The sequence below is a fragment of the Mastigoproctus giganteus genome, chromosome 4 (assembly GCF_048544385.1).
Source record: "Mastigoproctus giganteus isolate SK-2022 chromosome 4, ASM4854438v1, whole genome shotgun sequence".
Classification (NCBI taxonomy): Eukaryota; Metazoa; Arthropoda; class Arachnida; order Uropygi; family Thelyphonidae; genus Mastigoproctus; species Mastigoproctus giganteus.
In genome coordinates this window covers 27,588,436-27,615,075 of record NC_143578.1, presented here as the reverse complement: position 1 = coordinate 27,615,075, position 26,640 = coordinate 27,588,436, and the positions used below count along the sequence as shown (strand labels likewise).

At 38.9% G+C, this 26,640-nt stretch overlaps 1 protein-coding gene across 1 annotated transcript; it reads right to left on the bottom strand.

Moving 5' to 3' along the window:
• Positions 1 to 3,635: 3,635 nt before the first annotated feature.
• Positions 3,636 to 25,864, bottom strand: LOC150086499 (extracellular serine/threonine protein CG31145-like). The gene is made up of 8 exons (XM_090372183.1): positions 25,184 to 25,864; positions 24,042 to 24,166; positions 17,228 to 17,306; positions 14,267 to 14,359; positions 13,885 to 13,997; positions 11,567 to 11,857; positions 6,515 to 6,596; positions 3,636 to 3,918 (listed from the first exon to the last, which is right to left on the bottom strand). The coding sequence occupies exons 1-8, from the start codon at positions 25,609 to 25,611 to the stop codon at positions 3,636 to 3,638; spliced, it is 1,494 nt and encodes a 497-aa protein (XP_090228309.1). The 5' UTR covers positions 25,612 to 25,864.
• Between the last annotated feature and the right edge of the window lie 776 nt (positions 25,865 to 26,640).

The window sequence follows — 26,640 nt, the reverse complement described above, 5'->3', positions numbered from 1 at the left end:
TTATGCTGAAAAACTCCTCCAAGCCCCACGACATACCGGATTCATATCGCCCAATAGCTTTGTTACCAGTTGTCAGTAAGCTCTTTGAAAGATTATTGCATAAAAGGATTAGCCACCTCTACGAAGCAGCAAATCTAACTATGCAAACTCAATTTGGTATCAAACCTGGATGTTTCACCATCGAAGCACTGAGAAATCTCCTGGATTCTGCATCCACTTGCGACAAGAATTTTCTTGTCATAACCATTGATTTCGACAGAGCGTTCGACACCATCTGGAGGCCGAGCGTCCTGGCCAGGCTAAGGTGCGCCCACACCCCAGTTAACCTCTACCTAACAATCAAGTCCTACCTCTCAGAGAGAAAAATAAATGTCGTCGCACCGTACAAAAAGTTGACCAGACTGATTCGCAGGGGCTGCCCCCAAGGGTATGTTCTGCGGCCGCTCTTGTGCAACATGATTTTAGATGAGTTCCTGGGTATGGATCTTGGTGACGTCAGCTTCCAGGCTTTTGCTGATGACTTAATTTTGACGATCGCTGCAGAAGCAGGGCCCAGCTCGAAACTAAGGCAACCAGACATTGAGGATCCTACAAGACTGGGCACAAACCCACTTCTTAAAAACCTCACCAACCAAGCCGTCCTCCATCTTACTTAAGGGAATCCTCAACTTACAGAGACTACCAAAGGTTAAAATTGATAATACAACTACCAAACTGGTAAACCAGCTAAAATATCTTGGCATCATCTTGGGCACTGGTTACTCTGCACTGGTTGCCAGAATCACAAGAGGGAAATGGGGACTTAACAACCGCACCCTGTCACTCTATTCTAGGACTACATTCCTACCTGCAATAACTTGTGCTTCTCATTTTTTGTTCCTTAAAGCTGCAACAGCAGTAAACCAAAGAACATTGGACACAATCAAAGGGTCGATACTACTCACCATCACCCGTGCCTGCCGTACAACCAGTACATGCCCTCCCGGTCCTTGCTGGGGTCCTCCCTCTGAATCTTGAGATAACCCGCTGCGGTATGGCATATTACATTTCCAAGGGATTGCCCTGCACATTTTTTTTAATTTCACCATAGACCCAACAGCGAGTCAGAAGGCAGAGAAAACTAGACTCTAAAGGTATCTAAGGTAGGCATGGCAGGATCAATGGACTGCATCAACAAAAGGCGAAATCACAAAAATGTTCTTGCCCAGTATTGACAGGGTGTATCCAAAGCCCCCAACCTGGTTCCATCCTGGACTATTCACAACTTACCTACTGACAGGCCACGGATCATTCAACGCAAAATTAACCAACTTTTGAATCATCGAGGACCCATGCTGCACATGCAGGGAGGCTGAGACCTGGCACCACATTATGTTTGACCGCACCCATTATGAGGACCTTCGCTGCCGGTTAATGACAACAATCACTTCCCACAGAATCTGGAATCACATCTCCTCGACTCACCAGAAAAGTGCAAGGCTTTTACTAAATATGCACAGGGGCTTTTTTCCCGACGCAGGACATTAATTGCCATCCACAGAGACCACTAGCATGGACCTTACTGATGCATGCCATGGAATTGATGATATGACTAAACTGATCAGTAATGAACAAACAACCTAGACAAACTGACATGACATAAATGACCAACGAAATAAATACTTCTAATGAGAAGCAACTGAAAAATGACAACACCCGACTTGACAACCCTGGACTTGAAATTGCACCTTGAAAATAACTTACTGGGCAGCATACCCTAGGGACCAATTGGGAACCGATATGTACTACTATCAAATTACTGACTTGAAATAATGACGTTAAAATCAAACTGTTAGCTGATGGACACTGACATGGACCTTTTAAGTGCACGCCATGGAACTGAGTATATGACTAAACTGTCCAGAAACTGACAAACCATTTGGACGAACTGACAAAATAATGATGCTTCCAATGAGAGCCACAGGGAATTGAAACCACTGGACTTGAAAACATGGACTTAAAATTGTATCCTGAGATAACCACACCTACTGGATGGATGGATCAATATCCTCAGGACCCACTCAGAATTGACATATACTACTACCGAGGGGAGTAGGAGGGGAGGGGAGGGTTTCCCTCTCCTCCCCTCCCTGCTCCCCTCTTTTCTCTTGATGGGGCTTGTCCCCACTGACCAGTTTGGGGTTGTCTTCCCTATCATCCCCATGTTTCTACCTGACCTCCTCCTTCAGACTCTACCCCTACTCAAACTTGTCACATTTGTTTTCACTTTATTTCTTTACTATTTTTTTTATTATTTTATTGTTATTTTTTTTTTATGCCCCTGCCACTGAAATCTTCGGAAATTAGGTGGTAGAGCCTGCCAGAGTACTTAAGCGATCCCTCTACTGCCTGACCTGCCTCCTCGGGGCTAAGTGTGGGCAACAGAACGTATACTAGGGATCCAACGGCTAAATGGTCAGAAGAACGACACTACACAACGCTAACACAGACACACATTACACTTTTTAAATCTCTGACCTTCACAGAATTCTGTGATACAGAGAGTACACAATGTGAAGCTGGGAGAAACTCCTGGGGCTATTAGACACCGAACAATTTACACTTTACACTTTGACTGATGGAATCCATGTACTACTCTTCTTAGCGCTCTCCAGTCCATTTCCATCAATTCATACGGTCTACCCAAATCTTTTCGGCTGTATTAGAATAACGAGTTTGCCACCACAACATGAGCAGACATTGCTAATGTTACATTCTTTGAGGACTCCAATTCAGAAATCGCGAAATGCCATCGAAAGTATCTATAAGCATTCTATAAGCATCTCCTTATGATTCTGGGTTGTCATCGTCTTAACTGAGTAGCTCCTCGTGTTGTTCGTCTCAAGATCTCCTTGCGATAGTGGGTACAGTTCTTACCAGGACTGGACTGTTCAGTTCTAGACTACTAAAATGTGCGGTGGACTGCAGTTCTTATCTTTGTGAGGGTGAGATGGACTTCGGACGTTGTTCCATACTTTTGAATGGTTGTAGTACTTTTTTTGTATAATAATGTAAACTGTAATAATATTGTACGGTATTGTAATTTGGGGTGGGATGCCAGAATTTGGCAAGGAACGTCTGGTACTATAAATAAATAAAAAATAATAATAATAATAAATGCCATCAAAAACAAGAGACCTGGACGTTTGACTGATGACATCATTTTGTTACCATACAATATGCGACCCATACTTGAGACTTGAAATTTTCATGTTTTCACGAAGAATTTTCCCGAAATTTTAGGATTAACCAAGAACAATGTCATCTGCCCAAGTGTGTCATGTTCATAGCGTGTGTTCTCTGGTCGGTTTGCCTGCATTTCTGAACGAAAAATTTTGAAGAGCCCTTTTGGAATCCTGTTTAGAGAGGTATGATTTTTTCCAATTTTATTTGAGAATAAATTATCTGAATTCATGGGCTGCTTTCACAACAGGTCTCAGTAATTCGGTTGGAGAGGAAAAGTGAAAGGAGCATTCACAGAATTAGAACGGCTATTCTTTTACTTATTATTCTTGAATTGGGTGAAGAACACTGACTCAAGTCCATGATACTTGAACAAAAACCGAATATTCAATGTAGCGCACTGTAGACGGGAATTAAGACACATCATATTGGATGACATCCATAGGTCTTTTCTCTTCTAGGCAGTCTTCAATAATTCTTAAAACTATCCGAAGTCTTCGATCCAATGCGTTTAAATGGGGTTCTATAAGTATTGGCTTCACAGGATCCTGTTCCATGGATTTTCTCATTAGAGCACTCAGGTGGTGAGGGCCAAAATACAATTGGAGAAGACTCATCAGCGTGGTCTGCCGAATGAAACAACACTGGTATATCGGGGCAAGTATGGACATTTCATCATGGCCAGCACGTCCGAATCTGAAAAGATATAATAATAACTTGTTATTTTTCTTATGTTTTATTAGTATCACAGTTAAATACGAATATACACTGAGCTGGGTTTTCATTAGAAACACCCCCTCCCCCCCTTTTGTAGGTTTGAACTGGAATGTGATGGTGGTGAAAGCTCAAAGTCCGGAACGGTTTAAAAGATTATAGTTCGCATATGTGGCGATCAGTTTTTGAGTGTCTGCGAGGAAAAGTGGTTGGCGCTAAGACCTTTCTGACTTCGAACATGGAATGATTGGACGTGCAGGTACCAGTATTTCCACAACAGCCAACAGGGATAAGTACTCTCGTTCGGAGTGCTACAAGTCTACCGTAACTGAAACAGCAGAGGTCAACAAGCCAAAAGTTTGATGTGGGATAGCTACGTGTGATCGACGTCCGTGGTGATCGTTGTATGTCTCATCTTGTGACACAGCAGCGATACAATAGTGGCCATCTAAATAGAGTACAAAGTAGGAACAGCAAGACCAATATCCAGAAAGACTATACGCCGGACATTAAGAAGTGCCTTTAATAGGAACGTCAGCACCTACATTGGATCAGCGACATGTGGAAACCTGTTGCCTGGCTGATGAATCCCGTTTACAACTCTAACATGCTGAGGAGCTTCGTCTTCATTTGGAGAATGTGGTGAAAGCTCAAAACCTGTTGCCTGGTCTGATGAACGCTCAAAACCTGTTTTGGAAACCTGTTGCCTGGTCTGATGAATCCCGTTTCCAACTCTAACATTCTGAGAAGCTTCATCGTCATTTGGAGAAAGGGACACGAGACCATGGCACCTGGATGCACTGTTGTTGTTCGCGGCCTGTAGGTGGTGGTGGGCACTGTTTTCTGACCATGGTTAGTCAACGGGCTGGATGGGAACTTCTACATTTCCAATCGTTGTCGCCTAAGTACATCTCTTCATGATTACAGTGTACCCATATAATTCCGGCGTCTCTCAACGAGACACGGCACTGTGCCACAAGGTCCAGAAAGTTGCTAACTGGTTTCAGGGACATGACAATCAATTTTCCGACTTCCCACGGCCTCCCAACTCGCCATTCTCAACCCAACTGAGCATGTTTGGGACCTACGGAAAAAGGACATTCGATGCTACGACCATCCACCTGATAACGTGTAGGCATTAGTTGACACATTGCGCTACGTATGATTAGCCCTACCACAGCACACCCTCAGGTTGTGGAGTCCATGCTACGACGTGTACTAGTTATATTAGGGGCAAACGTTGGCTCTTCGAGGTATTAAGTGTTACTAATGCAAAGCCAACTCAATGTATAACTATTATTCTTCTATAGCCAACTAGATATAATCTAATTATTAGTTTTCTTAACAAAATGAAATATCCTAATAAAGTAATAGACTAATTAATTTTTATTCAATTAATTAATAACATGCGAGCCAACCTTGACTTGAATAATAGTGCTGTTATATTAGGGCCACCAGAGAATTGCCTCACTTACTCGTGTATATCATGCTGTAGATTGCATGTGTTCTATGGTCAGTTTTCTTGTATTTCTGGACGAAAAATCTGAATTTTCTTGAGGAAACACCTTGCTGTCCTCGCATGAGACCGACTAACTCGGCCTTGGAGTAAAAGCCCATAAAAGTTCTTCGCATCATTGACGGATTCGGACACTGCCTTTTTCCACCTGGTATGGGTGAGGCGGATGGTTGCTATTATGAACTGATAGAAATTCTACAAAGGATCAATAATATCATTCAGTCATCGCAGAAGCACTGTGCTGCTACCGCGATGACTGAATGGTATTATTGGTTTATTGTAGCATATATCATTGGTATAATGGTATTATTGATCGTTTGGTGGTACTATACGGATTGATGAAAGTCATCTACCACCTAGTATCACCTGATTACACAGAGGGGTGGCAATCCTTAGTGTAGTGTGGACGCCACACTGCGATCCCTGCTTACGTTGGTTCGCACCTGGGTGGTCACCTCCAGTCTATAATGTGCCAGATTTAAGAAAATGGGAGTTATATTCAGGGTTATTAACAGTTCCACCATCGAGGTGCAAGCAGTGGATTTGGTTGTTGCACAACGACCGGTCTTGGCCGAAATTTGGACTACTCCACTTCAGTGTCACCTGAATATCAGTTCCATCAGCGTTTTAGGCTCCCAGGTAGCAGGCCCAGCTTGAGGTAGCTGAGAGAATGTGAAAGCCTCAAGAACGTCTGTGACTTCTTCAAACTAAGTGCATACAAGTTTGGCTCTGAGGTACCTAATTTTATTTTACTGGTTTTAAATATTCAAAGACCGACTATATAGACCAAATATAAAACTGACACCCGAAGTGGTTATTCGAAATGTTCAATCCAATATTATTTCAGATAATCAATGGCATATTCATAGTCGATATGATTCGCCAATATTTGAATTTATTCTGGAGTTCCTCAATTAAAAAGCAGAAATTTCTAAAAGAACTTTATTTTTGACATTCTTCCATCACATAAAATGACAGCTATTTCATATCACGTTTAAACTTTCATGCACACACAGGCACAGCGAACATTCGAACGAGAAAACAATACTCGACATTACTCACCCGCGTCCCTGATCTAGATGCAAAATGAAGCCATCTTTTTCAAAAATGCTAAAAGTTTCATAATGGTGACGATCCATATTTCCTGAAAGAAAGTTTACAAGACATCAGATAAATATATAAACCATTTTTTAAATTGTTCTAACATTGTTCCATTATTTATGTGTCTCCTTTCCGACCAAGTCACCACAGGCCATGTTCCCCATAAGGGGTGGAAAAGATATGAGTCCGAATCCCGTCATAAACACGAGGAATTGTTATGGACTGTTTTTACATCAGGGCTCAGTTAATTGATCTGAAGGGAGGTTAGCATGTTCTTTTTTCCCAGAAAGTCGTGTTTTTCATCCAGAAAACACAATATGGCATAAGTTGCCGATGCACCTAAACCCTACTACAACCAAGCCACAATTTTCGTGATTTACACTCCCCTACCATTAATAGTATGATACCCTTCTGTTGATAGTTAAGTACCACCCAAGCACCCCGTGTCAGTCACAACCATAATGATCGTAGGAGGTAATACGATTACGAAAGCAAAATGCATGTTCGACGGAGTTACTGACTTCCAGAGCTAAATAATACTTGGGTGCTACATAAACAGTCAGTCCCTATTTGATATTTAAATGGTATTGAGATTTTAGATTGACAATTCGTGATATGATCTGCAAATGGAAGACGAATGGTGCTGAAATCGTCACAAAACTACCCCGAAAACTGATGAAACGTAATAGGAAAGCCTTTCAAAGAATCGTCCGCTCGGAATGTACAGTCTACGTTGACGCAGCACACATCGAGACGATTGGGACAAATATCAGCATCAGTACAGTGCACAGAATGTTGCATGATATGGGTTGCCACGGTCGTACAGCCGTTCACAAGTCACTAATTATTCCGACTAATGTCAGACGCCATCTATCTTGGTGTAAAGCCCACCATTCTTGGACCATAAATTGATGGAAAGCTGTGATTTAGTGACAAGCCATGGTACGTGGTCTACCAGTCTGACGGTCATGCCTAGGTGTGGCAGATGCTCGAAGCTACTACCTGACTGTATTGCCCTGACAAGCGTGATGATCAGGCCTGGAATTACTGGTGGTTTTGGACAAAACTATGAATGCTGAGGTCTATCTAAATATTCCAGATAATAATAAGTTACCGTGGTTATGACTCATACCTGCATCAGCAGGAAAACGAGACATGTCGTACTGCTTGCGTTGTGACGGACTGATTTGAGGACGACAACATTAAAAAGTTGTACTGTCCAGCCAAGAGCCCTGAACTCACTGCTATAGAGAATCACTGGGATGAAAATGGATGGTTGGGTGCATGTAAGAAGAGATTGTCCAAAAAAACAGAGCTCAACTCGTCGCCGCTTTGCGAGGCCGAATGGCGGTAAATATCGGAGGGCATTTACAAAAAACTTGGCGGAGAGCGTTCCAGGGAGACTATAGGCTGTCATGAAGGCTAAAAGTTACAGCCACTTTACCAGTTTCCTGTAAATAAATGTTATTTTTGGGTGTGCAGATGTACGGACATTATTGGTAGTGTTGTACATATTTCATATTAATTCATTAGGTTGTTGTCATTGTTTTTAGGTTTTAGGTGCATCAGCAACTTAGGCCATATTTCTCCTTATACAACAGGTCTGTAAATTGCGTGCGTTCTGTGGTCGATTTTCTGTTTACTGAATGAAAATCCAACAACGGAAATACGTATGGATATGGACTCTGTTCGCATTATAAGAATAAATTCACAGACTGACAGGCAGATGTAAATTCTCGAGTTTTCCAACAAATACACACACCAATAACATGCAAATTCAGGCTGCAACAGTTTTGTTAAATATTTGACCATGTCGCAGACTGCACTGTGCTGCCACGTTATTAGGTACTTCCCTGCTGTGCACAAAAATGGTTTGTCCCACAACGTTGCAAGTCACATGACCATAGTTGTGGATATAAATGAAACAGATCAACCTTTCTAGTATCAGTTAAGCGTACAAACCGTAGCAAGAAGGGGAAAAGGAGTGATCTAACGGACTTCGAACGTGGCATGGTAGTAGATGCAAGACGTGCTGGACAAAGCATCTCTGAAAGGGCAGTTCTCCTGAACTTTTCACGCAACACAGTTTCATGGGTGTATCGAGAATGGTGCAACGAACAGAAAACATCCTCTCTCATCAACAAGAAAATCGCTTGTTGATGAGAGAGGTCAGAGGAGGATGGCTAGAATTGTGCAAGCAAACAGACGGGCCACAATCTCGCACATCACGTCAGAATATAACCTTGGTGGGCGAAACAAAATATCGCAACGGACCACTAGCCACACTTTGTCGCGAATGGGCTACAACAGACGACGGCCACATCGCGTACCTTTGTTATCAATAAAGAACAAGAGAGCATGCCTCCTGTGAGCACAATAACACCAGCACTGGACTATTGAGGATTGGAAAACAGTTGCTTGGTCTGACGAGTCAAAGTTCCTGGTGCATCATGTTGATGGAAGGCTCAGAATTTGGCGAAAACAGCATGAATCATGGACCCGTCATGTCTGACGATTACTGTGCAGTACTATGGTGTGGGGAATGTTTTCTTGGCATACGTTGCATCCATTGATACCCATAGATTCACGTATGAATGCCACATCGTAATTAAACATCGTTGCTGGCCAAGTGCATCCATTCATGTTGACAGTTTATCCTCAGTCGGATGGTTACTTTCAGCAGGATAATGTGCCGGTGCACACAGCCCGAAACACTATGGAATGGTTCCACGAACAAGACAATGACTTTTCTTTACTGCAGTGGCCCTCTCAGTCCGCGGATATGAATCCTATTGAACATCTTTCCAACTGAAAAGGGCTTTCGCTGCAAGCCTACACCTCCGTCGAATCTCAAGGAACTGCGTGACACACTCATGTCTGCATGGTACTCCATTCCTGCACAACGTTTTCAGCATCTTGTTCAATCCATGCCTAGACGAATTCAGGCTGTTTTGAAAGCTAAAGGAGGTAAACACGCTGCTAGGTAGGTATACCTAATAAAGTGGCAGCACAGTGTATCTCATTAGTGAAGTACAGTTGCGAAAGACAACGCACCTATCAGTTATTGTAATGAAGCATCTGGCCATCTGAGACGGATTTGTCTAAGTTTCATCAGGAGACTGAAGGCAAGACATTCATAATCAGCAGGATGTGGAATCGGTTCCCAAACCGTTTCTGGAGGTCAGGTCAGGATCAAGATCAACAACAACGCAGAAGCAAAGTCTCTTTCTCTCCCCAAATGCCATTCGCAATCTACACTGCCCTACCATTAATATTCGGATACCTGCCTTTAGACAAAAAAAAAAAAAAAAAGAAGAGCTTTTATTGTGTCATTTAATATTTTGTGCTGAAACCTTTTGTTTTTATGACGGCCTTCAATCTTCGCAGCATACTCCCAACCAGCTTTTCATAAATGACAGGTGATATGTTCCTTACTCGGCTTTTAACGCAGCCACCAGTTCGGCCTTGTTCTTTGGGAGATATCGATGTGCACGTACCCGACGATCCAATACATCCCAACGATGCTCAATAGGGTTCAGATCAGTCCTCTGGGCTGGCCAATCCAACTTTTCCATACCGATGTCTTCAAACCACTCTGTTACGATCCGAGCACTATGGCATGGCGCGTTGCCTTGCTGATACAGGTATGAGCCTTTCCCGAAGTATTGCCATAATGTTGGAAGTGCATAATTGTTCAGGTTCCTGGCATTGCACAGCATTCATGGTTTTGTCGATAACGACAAAACGAGCCCAAACCAAACCACGAAAAGCAGCTCCATACCATGACACTGCCTCCATTACACTTCATTGTTGGGAGGATACAAACAAGAAGGAACTCCTCCTCTGGCATTCGCCACACCCGGGAACAGCCATCCGACTGGTAGAGTGCGAACCTTGACTCGTCTGTCCATAGGATTGTTTTCCACTGCTTTACGGTCCAGGATTCGCGCTCCTCACACCATGTTAATCGGCGTCTAGAATTTGTTGAGGTGATCAATTCTGTTGAACTGTTGAGATAATTCTGTTGAACGTGTCATCCTGCATACCCACTTTTGCAATTGTCTGTTCGAAGCCCAATGTACATATTTATAGCAGGTTCTGTGACGTATTGCATGCATAGGACCTGTTTTCCCATCCGTGGAGGGGTGTCCGGATATTAATGTAGGGCAGTTTATGCTTGAATTCTATCCAGGCACTTGGACGCTGCGACTGGGACACCATATATATATATATATTTTTTTTTTTTTTATAATAACCCCAAGCACAACAGGTATTGGAACCTACAGTAATTAGTATAGTGCATGGGTCGAAGGTTGAGAAGATGAAAGAAGATACTTGTTGACATTAGACACGAACTTCTGTAGACTAATTTTCAGGAAATACGTATGAAGAAAGGATGTTCAAGAAAACGGTAGTTAAAGGAATAAATGAGGAAGGAGAAAAGTCGGTTCTCCTTCTTGTGAGTTTGAAGTTGGACAGTAAAAGAATGCTGACTGGTTATGGCACATGTTCATACTGGTTTAGAAGACAGAGTGGGAATTATTCAAGCCAATTCAGAAGATCAGTGCCCATGGAAGTATCGATAGAAAAGGACAGGATATCATACCACGCCATCTGAAATCGTTTTTGCTCCCGGAAACTCTGGTTCCGGGAGCAAAACTCTGGTCCAGAGAATAGGCAAATCTACCATAGACACTTTCAATTACCCTATCCAGAAAGCACAATAAAAATCAGTGTATAGCGCTACTTTGGTCAAGTCTCATGGACTTTTTAAACTTTCTACTCATCATAACAGAAGCTGCTGGCTTAACAAGTTGACACTGGCTTACAACAAGCTCTGATTTCTTTCTAGTAATGACCGAAGTGAAAGATTTAGCGACTGTGTTCTGTTACTTCATACCTATCAACCAAAACATTCTCTCTCTCTCTCTTTCTGTCGTTCAAACTATTCGGGGTAAGATAAAAGCTCTTTCACCCTCTTCTACAGTATATTAGTCTGTGAGAAGTACTTACCTATGAGAAAGTCGAAAATTGCCATGTCTGCAATATCAGCCAACCAACCGGGTCGATCATAAGGAGGAGATTTCCGCAGAAGTCGACAGTAGTCATTATCAAGTTCCCAATCCGCTTTGCGCCTTTTGTGGTAAGAACGCCGCCAAGGATGTCTCCACGCCTTTCGTGGGGTCAGTGTCTTCGGCGGCAGGTAAGCGGCAAAACTACCCTCCAAAGTATCGGGGTGACCGCAGATAGCGTGTGCGGTGTCGCAGTAATAACCACATTTCCCGTGAAAACAAAGGTTGTTAGCTGCAAAGAGCGTTATTGGGTAAAAGTTAATGTTTAATGAAATCGCGCCAATTTTTCGTGTGCATTCTTTTGAAACTTAAGTAATTGCTTTGCATCAGCGTTAAAATATTATTATTTTTTAAAAAATAATCACTGCTTTGTGTTATTTTTAAGAATCAGAAGACGATAACTTTTTAAACTATTTAAATTACATATTTGGTTTCTATAGAAACGAAAAGTAACATCAGCAGACGGTAATCAAATTATAGAACTAGCAAAGCTTTCTTTTAAATTGCGCTATTGGACCATAGTTTCAATTATTTTTGAATATTTATAAAATATAAATATATTTTGCATTTATATTTTAATAAAAATATAAATATTATTTTAATAAAAATATAAATATAAAAAGAAAACAAAAGGCAATTTATTTACCTAAATGCGTCCATCAGCTTAAATTACATATTTGGTCTCCATAGAAACAGAAAGTAATATCAGCAGACGTTAATCAAATTAAGAACCAGAAAAGCTTTCTTTTAAATTGTGCTACTGGGCTATAATTTTAACTACTTTATAAAGTATAAATATATATATATATATATATTAAATATTTATAAAATATACATAAATTTTATATTTATATTTTAATAAAAATATAAATATAAATATAAAAAGGAAATTATTTACATAAAGAAGTTTCTGTGCCAAAGGCATCCATAAGCTGAAATTACATATTTGGTTTCCATAGAAACAGAAAGTGATATCAGCAGACAATTAAGAACCACAAAAGCTTTATTTTAAATTATGCTACTGGACTATAATTTTAACTACTTTAAAGAATTAAAAAATATATTTTTTAAATATTTATAAAAAATATATATTTTTTATTTTAATAAAAATATAAATATAAAAAGAAAACAAAAGGAAATTATTTGCATAAAGAAGAAGTTTATCTGTGAAATGGCATTCACCGGCTTAAATTACATATTTGGTTTCCATAGAAACAGAAAGTAACATCAGAAAAAGATAATCAAATTATAGAACCAGCAAAGGTTTCTTTTACATTGTGCTACTGGGCCACAATTTTAATTAGTTTAAAGAATTTTAAAAAAATTATAAATTATATATAAATAAATTATTTTACGAATAGAAAACAAAACGAAATTATTTGCATAAAAAAGAAGTTTACTGTGCCAAATGGCATTATCAACAAAATCTTGAATTAATGCTGTATCTAACCTCTTCCGAATTAACAGAACTGTTAATTAAAGGAAACAATTTAAAACTGATACTATATCAGGCGCATAAATAGTGGTATAAATAGGGGGGAAGGACACTGAACAGATATTATCCCCACTCCCACAAGTTATTTTTAGGTACGTTAGCTGAAATGAAATCAAAACCAAGTAAAAAAATCTTCACCATGTCCGACTGTCTTATGTCTACATTACTCGACTTACATTGGATGGCTTTTCATGAAAAATTTCATCCCGACTTTCATTAAAATCAGTCCAATAGAAATCCATTTATTATTATTTCTTTTCTTTTTTTCATGCATATTGTATAGGCTATCCACATACCGTACATTGTAGCTGAAGTACTAGATATAATGCTTCATGCTTCTTGCCATGTACTGATTAGACGATTAATGGGCAATGTGGCTCGTTTTTTGTTATCAGTTTACTAAATACAAAAGTCATAGTTGGCTTATGTATTTCATTCGACATTCATAACGAAAGGCCCCCAATCGTTTTTAAAATATTTGATCTAATACAGTTATTTTCAATTAATTTATTATTATTTATTTATTTTTAGGTGCATTGGCAAATAGGCAAAGAGTCTCCTATCTTCACCGTGTCCGTCCGTCTGTCTTTAGTATCATACTGATGAGAATGAAAACACTCTGTTTCATGAAAATGGTAGGTGCATCCAATAAAGTGAAAACTCCCTGTAGAATGTGTGTTAATTCCGAAGAGGCTAGACCACACTACTGCAGTATTATCAAATAACCTGTTATAGTTAAATACTGTAAGAATTTCTCATCTTACCAGGAGATATGAAAAACGTGTTTAACAAATCACTATCTGTCAAAGCATAAATTTCCGACGTGACATTTAAAATTCTTCCAACTACAGGTGGCGCTCTTCGGAAGCCAAGGATTCTGAAATGCCAAAAGTTATCAAGAAATACTCATTAATAAAACAAAACAAAAAAAAAAAAAAAATACTTAGTAATTTAAATCAATAATTTTAATATTATTTTGCCTTAATAATATCTAATTGATAATAAGGATTAATAATATAAATCCGTCTTTAATAGATCACTTTTCATATTTTATATTATTTCATTTATATAAATTTGTCATCGGTGCAATATCTTAATTAAATATCAAACAGTAAAAAGCATTTTGCATTATAAAATATAGCTTACCTATCTAAATGAAAAGCAGCAATTTCACTTTGATGACGTTCAAAATCTACGTAGTAAAAATGGTTGGGATCTGTTTCCTTATCACGAGGAAATCTATCAAAGGATGGATTATTTAGTTGCAAAATATATTTATCCCTCCTGCTTATATGCTATTTTGAGGAAATAGTGTATTAAATTTGCCAGAAAATAGCCCAATTTACTTATAAACCAAATGTTAATAATAAAATATAATAAGTTATAAAAATAATAAATCCTTCGAAGAGAGAGCTTTCCACTCGTGAGAGCGAAAGGCTCTTCCCCGAGACCGAAGGATTCATGCTCGCCATCCAACAACAGGAACATATTTTTTTTTTATTTATTACATTAGGCGGTTCCTGCCAAAGTTTGGCTGTTGTTGTTGTACGGTTTCCGGGAGAAAAACCATGTAACCCTCGCCTAAAACGAACTAACTCTGCCATGTTGTGAAAAAGGTATATAAAAATTCCTCACATCATCGAGGGCCAGAGTCTGGCAAACACTAAATAGGATATAACAGGAACTAGAGGAAATGTATTGCCAAGGACCCCGGAGTGACAGATGACACATGTCGACAATGCCGACCATCCCAGAAAAAAATTAACACATCACCATGGGATGCAGGGTAATTACTCAGATGGAGTACACCCATAGATACACGCCAGTGGATAATACATCAGAAGTTAGCGAGGAAATATCAGTTTATCAAAGAAAGTGTACTGTATTACAAGTACGAACCCCGGGCCGTACCAAAGACCCAAACTTACAAACAGTACTGGGAACGCGCAATAATAACGGAGAAGACAATCGCGGTCTGGATGACCTCATCGACAAGAAGGAAATGTCTGCTTACCTTATCGACATAGCGGTGCCCAACACAAGAAACCTCCAGAAAATCCTCCAGGAAAAGATCAGAAAGTACACAGACCTAAGATGGGAAGTCAAAGAAATGTAGCATAAGGAACAATAATGAACATCCCGAATGCCGTGTCAACCACTGGCGTGGTGCCAAAAAGCAACCACAAGAACTTAGCAGCAATGGACCTCCCAGAGAACACTTATATGGAACTCCAGAAAGCTGAAATCCCGAACAGCTGTAGGACAGTCAGAAAGTTACAAGCGGCATAACCCACTCAACCTAAGTGCGGAAATCCCTTCGCCCAGACGGATGAAAAGAAGACAGAAAGATGGGCAAAGAAAGCTCAAGACTATATACATATAAAATGACTTCGAAATCATGGCTCACGACCATTCGAAGTACATGCCGAATTCGGTTGGTGTTGGTGGCTCTTGGTCATCGTTGTCCTTGTCTTTGTCATGATCTCCTCCAACTCGGTTTTAATCTATTCTATGATCCAGACGGAATATGTTAGCAGTGAGACTGGATATTTATGGCTTTAACTATGTTTCCTCCATTTAGCTATGCTTTGAACAGGCTTCTGAGTCTATGGTGGTATGTTTCGCTCAAGCAAGTCTTGATCTCCTTGTGCTGTAACTGCACCATCCCCAGGTATTAGTAGGTCTCTCCTCGTGTCATGGCATCGATCTCTTTACCAGTCTGTAGCTAATAGTTTCGCCCGACCGACTGGTTTTTCTTTGAGGCAGTCCGTGTCGATAAGTTATCGACATGTGACAGTTCAGTACATTGCCAGCGTTTTGGTCATCTCATCTGAATGGGTGTACCACATAATAACCAAGGTTCTCGCTATGAAAAAGATGTCAGCACGATGAAAGCTGTTGACTGTAGATCAAAAACGCACAAGAGTTGTCAATCAAGTGAACACTTGCATTGTTTTCAAGCAGCTTCAGAAAATTTCCTTGCAAGGTTTGTGACCATGGATGAGATGTGAGTCCATTACTTTAAGCCATAATCAAGGAGCAGTCCGAACAATGGAAACACAGCTCTTCTTCCAAAGAAAGCTAAGTAGATTCCTTTTTCTGGAAAGTTGATGGCAACAGTTTTCTGGGACGCTTATGAAATGTTTCTAGTGGATTACCTTTAGAAAGTGCAGGCAGTCAATCGGGAATATTATGCAGCCCTGAGGCATCTGAGAACAACGTACCTGCTCACAAGTCTGTCACTGCTGTGGTTACGCTGCATGAATAAAGATTGAAACCTTGGACCTTCCCCCACTTTCATCAGATTTAGCACCATCGGACTTTCATCTATTTCCTAATTTTAAAAAATACCTCCTCGTCATATATTTTCCCACCGACAATGACATTATTTCTGCAGTGAATGCATTCCATTGGCCCAAGAGAAAACTTTCTTCGCAGCTGGAATTAACGCATTGCAACATCTGTGACAGAAGCGTATTGTCTCCAAAGGGGAATGTGTGAAAAGCAAAATGTTACTAGATTCTCAAATAAACCCTTCATACTTTCAAACGCCCGTCGTATTTGTTCAGATCTCTAGATTATCTCTGCCCAAAGGTTGTCTCAAAAAAGAAGTGGAAAAGCATGATTCATACCTGACCATTTTCCACGACTTCGCTGTTAACCAAGTAACCTTAAAGAGCACAGATTACGAATAGAGTTCCCAACGTGGACATCAGATGGCGCCACTACAGCGTTTAAATTACGTTTAAGTTGCACGAGATTCACACGTTCCAGTTACTTTCATAATTTTCTTTATTTCAGCTATGAATTTATTTTTGAATTTGATATTATTGTACATAAATATAAATTATATTAGCTTAAAATTTACATAAAAATTTGGCCTGAAAATTTTATTAAAGTTCGTTTTATAAACATTTTAAACTGCATATAAAGTTTTTAAGCCTAACTCTTATTTTTCTACACCGTCATTATTTTTATTTATTTTTTTTTTAACGAATTAATAACAAATTCCTTTTATATAAGCCTATTCAACAGATTAAAATTAATAGCTGAATGAACAATAAGTTCGAATTAGAACAATTCATTCAAAAAAATCGATAAATTTACCTCATCGGTTTAAACAAAGCTCTTCCGCCATTTTCATAATGGATGACAAGTTTTAGTTGCGTTCCTCCATCTTTCTGTCCTGACCAAAAAAAAATAAACGAAATTTTAATAATTTTATTTTTTATTTCAAAACTGTTTGACTCCATTAAATTGTTAAGGTCGTGGATATTTTGAGTGAAACACTTGTGGTATCGATAACTAACTTATCTTTTTAGTGTCGTGTCTAGTGAAAACAAGCTAATATTTGTATATGAAAATTACCAGCAGCATATACAAGATTTGACAATTAAGTTCCAGGAGCGAGTCCACTGCACGCATATCAAGGCACGTAGGACCACACCGTAGCTGGAAAGCAGTCACGTGATTTACGTGATTGCTTTCCTCTATGAGGTGATTTCAACCAACTGTTGGAAATATCATATGTTAATGGTAGAGAAAGTAGGGTGATAATTCATCTCAAACCAGGTAAATTTAATGAAATTTAATTAAATGAAACTCAGTGCATACAGTTGAAATGGATAGTGAAGAGAAAATCAAAAAGGTACTTTTAATAAGCTGTGTCTCGAGAGACAGTTGACAGAAAAAGGTAGGATCAACAATCATCAGAAAGACTTCATAAAGACTTCAAGCCACTGATTGCTGAATACGGTGCTTTTTCTTGTATTCTCCCAATCTTGTGAAAACTCCTTTGATCTTGTGTTCGTCCCGGAGTATAAACAGAAAATTTATTTAAATTTATAAATACAAGCGAAAAATATATGTACATACATATGCACTCAGTAATCACTGAATTGTGACCACCCCATCCGTAATAGACTAGTAGTAGTAGTAGTAGTAGTAGTGGCAAGTGATGCAAGAAAGCATGTGTATCAGCTTATGCAGCATCAGCAAAAAAAAAAAAATAAAATAAATAAATAAATCCCACCATTCCCTCCAAATGCCTGTCCAGTTCCTCCTTAAATTTATTTAACCTATCAAATTCCACAACGACAGATGGAAGTTTGTCCCAGCAATTAACCACCCGTTGACTAAAGGCAAATTTCCGCACATCTATTCTACATCTGTCCTTCCTCAATTTCAATTTATGTCCCCTTGGGTTCATAATCTGAAAAAGTGGAGGGATCCCATCAGAATTCAGCGAGCTGAACCCATTCAAGGCCTTATATACCTCAATCAGATCACCGCGCAGGTGCCTAGTCTCCAGCCACTGCAATTTGCAGAACTTAAGCCTCTCTTGGTAAGAGGATCCCTTCATTCCCGTCACCAATCTTGTTGCCCTTCTTTGTACACGCTCAAGCATTGATAATATCATTGATAAATATACAAAACAACAGGACCTAACACCGAACCCTGTGGGACTCCACTAATAACATTAGTCCAAGAAGAGCAGCACCCATTGATTACCACCCTCTGTCTTCTCCCACTTAACCATCCTTTTATCCATTGTAGCAACTTACCCTTAATACCATTCTGCTCTAATTTGTACAATAGTCTTCCATGCGCAACAGTGTCAAAAGCTTTCCTGAAATCCAAATATATGATATCAAAATTATTTTTTGCATTCAGTTCCTTTGTAACCACATCATAATATCCTATCAAATTTGTCAGACAAGACTTTCCCTCAACAAACCCATGCTGTATTTGAATTATTGCTGCAGTCTTGTCTAGATGATCCTGCAATGCATCTTTAATCAGTGACTCCATTGTTTTACCCGGAACAGAAGTTAAACTAACTGGTCTGTAATTACTCGTGTCACCCTTCGATCCCCCTTTGTGAATTGGGGATAAATTTGCACATCTCCAGTCCGTGGGAACCTACCCTGAGTCCAAGAATGCTCTCATAATTATGGCTAAGGGTTTGCTTAGTTGCTTTGCCGCCTCCTTTAATATAACTGTAGTATAGCTCGTAGTCCAAAAAGGGGAACAGCTAGTGCACACTAGAGTAATGGTGATTTGCATCTACTCGTGCAAGGCAAAGTGATAAAATAGCGGTATCGGACGTAGTAAGGATATCACTTTGTTTCAAAAGGGCATGATTGTGGGAGCTCGTGCGTCGGGTGCTTCCTAATCGGAAACGGTACGTCTTGTCGATTGCTCAGGGCTTACTGTGGTTAAGGTATACAAAGAATGGTGTCAAAGAATGGAAATAACCTCCCGCCAACAGAACTGTAAAGGATTACGCAAGGTGGATGATCGTGGTGAATGAAAAGTGCGGCGCGTTGTACGAGCTCAACGGCAGTCACTGTGCGACAGTTTACATCGGAATGCAATATGGGAAATGCAAAAACAATATCCCAAATGACGATGCTCGGCACACTCGGAGGTATGGGACTCCACAGCAGACGACCCAGAGATACCCTCTGCTCACCGCTGATCATCGCCGATGGCGAATGCAGTAGTGTCAACAACACGCTGGTTGAACACTGGAGGATGTGCTGGCCGGATGGGTCCCAATACCTGGTCCCAAGCCTGGGGCTTAGAGGGGAACAGGTATTCTGTGTGTTATCAGACACTCAGTCTAAAACACTGATGGATCCAATATCTTTCTACTACAGAAGATTTAGGAAAAGTCCGGTTGGCCTGATTCTTTAAAATCCACTCATGCAAACCTCCTCGATGGTAAGCCCTGTTACGTCACTTAGGTGGCAACGAACGTGTAGAGTGGTTCTCTTCAAGACGCCTGGTCAGCGTGAAGAGGAAAAGACCAAGCTCTCCAGCACATGACAGCACGACGAAACAAATGGCCCTCAGTCCCCAGCGGGCCATTTGTTTCGTCGTTCTCCCATTCTTACGGCAGCGAGGGATCAGAGTGGAAGCAGAGGGTGCTAAGAATCTCTGGGTACGATCAGGCTGCCATGCACGGAAACTGAACTTGGCCTGTTACAACGTAAGATCGCTAATCGGTGAAGACAGGATATTAGAGCTGGAAAAGGAACTAGAAAATGTGAATTAGAATATCATCGGTTTGGCTGAAACAAGAAGAAATGAATCACTTATAAGTTTATCAAGCGGAAATCTGCTGTACACCAATGGAAACAGTGAAAGGAGTGAAGGTGGATTTGGGTTTCTAGTCCATAAGGATATAAAATACAACATTTTGGAATTCAAAAGTACATCACCAAGGGTGTCAAAATAAATACTCAGGAATTCTAAGAGGTGTAAGCTAAAGGTTGTAATAATTTATGCACGAACATCGAGCCATGATGATGAAGAGGTTGAAGAAATGTACACCGAAATTGAGTCTTCTAGATGAGCAGAAACCCCACTACACTATCATTATGGGGGACTTCAATGCTAAGGTTAGAAAAAGACAAAACAGCGCAGAAAGAGGAACTATAGGAAATTTTGGAATTGGTGAAATAAATGAAAGAAGTGAAAGACTTGTGGAATTTGCAAAATCTCAGGGATTGTCAGTAATGAACACTTTTTTCAAGAAAAGGGTGAACAGAAAGTGGACATGGAAGAGTCCAAATGGATTAACAACTAATGAAATCGACTTCATCCTCACTAACAGAATATATATTGTGACTGCTGTTACCGTCCTGAATAAGGTAAATGTTGGAAGTGATCACAGAATGGTAAGATGTACACTTGATATAGATGTAGGAAAGGAAAGGAAAAAACTGATTCGAGTAAATAATACAAAGGTCTTTGAGATAACAGAAGAGGAGAAAAAGCAGTATGTACTGGAACTTAAGAACAAGTATGAGCTTCTGCAGACTGCTGAGGACCAAGATATCGACGAGGAATATTACAACTTTTTGAAAGTGATAAAGCCCAAGAAACCTATAGGGAAACAGAAATCCAAAGAAGAAAAAATTAGTCAAGAAACACTTGTCATGATGAACCAAAGACGACAAATGAAGAGCAAGAAAAACACTGACAGGGAGAAAATTGAGTATACTGAGTTATGCAAAGCCATTAGAAAGAGACTCAGAGAGGACATAAGAAGACTTAACACAAGAAAAGTAGAACAAGCACTAAGGGAAAACAAAGGATTTAAATCAGCAGCCATGAGCAGTAATACAGAAAGACAAATGATACTGAAACTGAAGAATAGCGATGGTGTACTTATAAACAGCAGAGAAGGCATAATTCAAATAGCAGAAGACTACTATAGAGAATTATACAAGGAGCGAGGGAATGATACCAGCAGTGGGGAAGATGGATTGCAAAGTAGCAACACATACGACATACCCGATATTCTTCCCGATGAGGTAGAACATGCATTGAAGAAAATGAAGAATCGGAAAGCCCCGGGGGAAGATGAAGTTACTGTAGAGTTGTTAAAATTGGGAGGAAGAGACATAACACAAAAACTGGCAAGGCTCTTCACAAAGTGCATTAGAAAAGGTGTGACGCCTAAGCAGCGGAATAATGCAATCATAGTTTTGCTGCATAAGAAAGGAGATAAATCAGAAATTGGAAATTATAGACCAATTAGCTTGTTATCCCATATCTACAAGTTGTTCACAAGGGTCATTACTAACAGATTAGAAAGAATACTTGATGAGAATCAACCGAAAGAGGAGCTGGCTTTAGGACAGGATTCTCAACTATGGATCACCTTCACGTAATATCACAGCTAATGGAGAAAGCAAATGAATATAAAACACCATTATGCCTGGCATTTGTGGATTATGAAAAGGCATTTGACTCCACACAGCATAAGGCAATGTTTCGTGCACTGGAAAGACAAGGCATAGACACCACAAATATTATGATTTTTAAGAAAATATATGAGAATGCTACCTCCTTTATTAGACTAGACAAGGACAGTAACAAATTTAAAATTGAGAAAGGAGTTCAAGAAGGAGACGCAATATCTCCTAAGTTGTTTACTGCTACCCTTGACGAAGCTTTCAGAAGATTAGATTGGTCGCAGAAAGGAGTCAATGTGAATGGACAATACCTAAACCATTTACGATTTGCAGATGACATTGTGGTGATAAGCCACGATCCCAAAGAATTAGAGAAAAATCTTAATCAGTTATGCAGAGTTAGTAAGGATTTTGGACTAAAGATGAATATGGCTAAAACAAAAGTAATGATGAACAAGTATGCCACAGAAAGGGAAATAATGATTGAAGGAGCAGTAATTGAAAAGGTGGATTCATATACTTATCTGGGACAAGTTATTAGCTGTAATAATGATAAATGGCTGGAAGTCAAGAGAAGAATAAATTTCGGATGGATAGCATTCAGGAAATATAGTCACATACTGAGGAGCAATATCTCAGTTTGTCTGAAACATAAAATAATGAATCAATGCATACTCCCTACCATGACTTATGAAAGTGAAACTTGGGCACTCACCAAAAGAATGGAAGAGAAGCTGAAAGGAACGAATTATATTGGGAATCAGACTGTTAGATAAGCAGAGAAATACACGGATTAGGCAGAAAACTCAAATAAAGGACATTCTTATCAAAACTAAAGAACTAAAATGGTCTTGGGCAGGACACATAGCTCGAAGACATGATGACAGATGGACTAAACTAAGAAAATGACAGAAAGGTACCCAAGAGGAGCTAAAAGAAAACCTAGAAGACAACGGCGGAGGTGGATAGATGAAATTCATGAGTTTGTGGGTAGTAAATGTATGGCCATTGCACAAAAGAGAAGGAACTGGAAAGTTGCTGGGGAGGCCTTCATCCTGCTGTGGATTGAAAATGGCTGATGATGATGATGACCTGGTGCAATACACCGACGAACGCTTTCGTGTGTGATGCAAGCAATATGAGTCTATGGATTTATCGTGCATGATGCCCACTATCCAGACAGCGGTGGTTAATTAATATCGGGCATGTTTTTCTGGCATGAACTAGGACCCTTGGAGCGTTTAGACTAATGTTCCGGCATTCCCTCCATACTTCTCTTTCAACCCATGCACGGTACTAAGTACTATAGGTTTTGACACCTTTCGTGTTTGGGGTTTCCATAAAAAAAAAAAACAAAAAAAACGTTTCATTGGCGAGGTCTACCAGCAGATAACAGACCATGTACACCTGCCAAGTTGCATTTTTTCCCCCAACAGAAACTGGATCCTCCAAGACACGATAATGCGTCGTGTCATCTAGCCTTCATTGTGCACGAGTGGTTCAAGGAACACTGTGAAGATATTACCCATCTTGACTACAATACGATCTAAGCCAAAAGTCCGAGAAGCGAGCTCCTACCTTGAATGACTTCCAAATTCGCCTAACCTCAATTCAATTGAACACCTGTATGATATTTTGGTACAGGAAGTACCAAACTAGGGTAAGGTGTAAGGTGTGTTTAGTGTCAGATGGCACCAGGTGTTTCCCCCATCGCGTAGTTTTCATTGTGGGGCCAAACTAGGGTGAGGCAGGTGGGCACAAAATTTGTAGGGCGCATTTTTATGGTTAAAAAAATGCAAAAATTCCAATTTCTGCATTTTCCAACAGCCGCCATTTTTTTTTTCCTCGTGCGCCATCAACCCTAGTTACCCCACTAATCACGTTTCAAATGTTATACGGTGTTCCGCACATCGAAGGGATAAAGGTGAATCAAGTTGTATCATTCTGGTTTTCTAGTTGCTTTACTAAGGGATTGGTGGAAATAGAAATCACACCAAAACTCACACATCGGCTTGAAGATATCTTTTCACCCTCCTAATATAACCTACGTATTAGATTCCAAGTCGAATAATTTCAATTGTATTATACATACAAAATTATAGTGTATTGCTAACTGTTCTATTTTACCCTTGTTATTATAAAACTAATGGTCTTCTATAGAGAATATCAGCAAAAAATATATTTTCATTCATATCCCATGCTGTCTGCCTCACCTACGAATACGATTTTTCCTGTAGCCATATCTTGAAGTAGCTCTTCGACTATTGGATCATTTTCTCCATAAAGGTCTTTCTGACTGATGCCCAAATAAAATCGTTCCCAGACGGTCAAATTTCTACTGTAAAAATAAAATTAAATAATTCATGGAAAAGGATTACAAGCTAAATAATAACTGCAATTAAAAATTAAATAATTAATAATTTTAATAGCGTATTCTTTAAGGGATCCAGAGACAGAGATTTGCACATTAATCAAACTTGGTTTACCAGTTTAGAATAAACACTATATATATCGAATCCATAATTATTCTTTTTTTAATCTACAATTTTTCATGTAATAATAAAAAGATTAATTTGATAAACTGTAGATGGCGCTGTATATTTCTACAAAAAATCACTAAAGGTCACGAGACTTGAAGATTTTAGAAGGAAATCATAAATGTCTCGTCTGCTAACGAAAAAAAAAAAAAATCTAACCTTTTAAAAATTTATATTTAATTAAATATCTGATTTTTGTAAGTTAACCGAGTTTAGGAATGCTCACAGGAATGAATACTCGTTCTATAAATTCATTGCATTTACAGATTAATGCTATACTATGATTATTTAAGGACGTATTTATTATTTTATTATTTTGTTCTACCCTGTTGCAACTAAAGCTTGTCAATTGTATTTTTATTATCCTGTCTGGATCCCTGAGATGTGTTCATTCAATTTTATGCGTCATTTCTGTTTTTCGTTTTTCGGTTGTTTGGATGCTGCACTTCTCCCTTGTTGTCTTATTTCTTATTCTGTCTGGTCTTATAAAATATTCATTTGGTATGTCTGCCCCATCTTTTTTGTTTCGGACCTTATTTTAGCTTATCATCTCACATTTTAGCTTATATTTAGTGACAGTTAGTATATAGTTACATTTTATAGCATTTTTTTTGTTTATTTAAAGTTATCATCAGCCAGTTAAATTTATATACTTGTCCAAGAAATCGCCTCTATTTCTGAATTACATTTTATAGGCGGATTTTTCATTTAAAATTATACAATATGTGTAGAGTCATATTACCTGCATAGCAGACCAATATAAAACACAAAAAGAAATAAGAAAATATAATTTCTAGAATAAACATGCGTCTACTTACTTTGGTTCTATTCCAAGAACTTCTTGCACCGTTGGGTAATGTCTTGTGAATGTCGAGAACACAGAAGGTTCCAGTGCATATCGTAGCAAGATGAAAAATTCTTCGGAGTGTTCAATGTGTAAGAGATTCCTAGGATATCCATTTTTTCTGGAATTAGTACGTTGTGCATTAATTTCCGAGTGGTAAGTCACAGATGTTGGATGCGGTTCAACTGAGGATTTATTGGTGGATTCTTTTAAACCTTTCTGCATGTTCAAGCACCTCTGAAACACGACGGGTAAATGATTAACTTTCCTATCGTCGATCGGGAGTCTATTTGAAGTGACGAAATATTCTGCATAATCCAGGGAAATTTCCAAAACAAGCATCATAAAAATGGTGCAACTGGTAAGGATCAGAGCGCTCCAAACCCTCACTTTTAGTTTCATGATTCTTATTAAACTGTATGTCCGTTGGGTTTCATGAAGACGTTTTTACAATGGCAGATACTGATTCTTTCTTACAGGGAAACGTGTATTTTAACCGCAGGAACGGAAAATAATAATAGACCTTTGTACGCATTCATTGTCTGAATCAGACTTCAAAAGCTTGTGTTAATGCTCCGTGGTTGCACCGAAACGGTCAAAGACTTACAAACGACTAGTCTGAGTTCTGTCACTATGGTAACCGCAGGCGCAAAGTATGGGCCATCAACATCAGTCACTAGATATATGTTTCGAACAACTCCAAGCTTATAAGTGCCATTAGCTGTCAATATTTTTAAAACTCTGGTAAAGATAAAGACGCAGGCAGGTAATGTATGAAAACACAACTGATCTGGCATAACTCGAGAGAGAGAATACATTTTTCACAAGAACTTCTTGGCAGAAATGCCTTGAAAAGATGAACAAAACATTAGCCAATAAAAAAAAGAATTTTTTTTTGACTAAGTCTAAGATATGCATAAAAAATTAGCCAATAAATTGGTAAATAGTAGATGATTACTATATATATTCATACAAATTACTTATACTGCGAAAATTAATTAATTAATTAAATTAATTAATTATCATTCGTTTTAAATATTATTAAAAATGAGGGAATTTTCATAAATTTAAAAGTATTTTGCTTACCCAACAACTCCGAAATATACTGTTTAAAGCAGACGACCTAAAAATTAACATTAAATCCAAACGACCTAAAATAAACATTAAATCCAAACGACTTAAAATGAACATTAAATCCAAACGATCTAAAAAATGAACATTATATCCAAACGACCTAAAAATGAACGTTAAATCCAAACGATTAAATGCTCGTTTTTACATCAAACTTTCGTAATGTTTCAAGTTTAGAAATTTTTTTAAAATTGAATATTAAATCTCAGTAAGAATTTGGTAATGTTCCAAGTATAAAAACATTAAAAAAATGGAATTTTAGACTGATAGTTTTCACAAATAACTAAGATGTTCACGCCA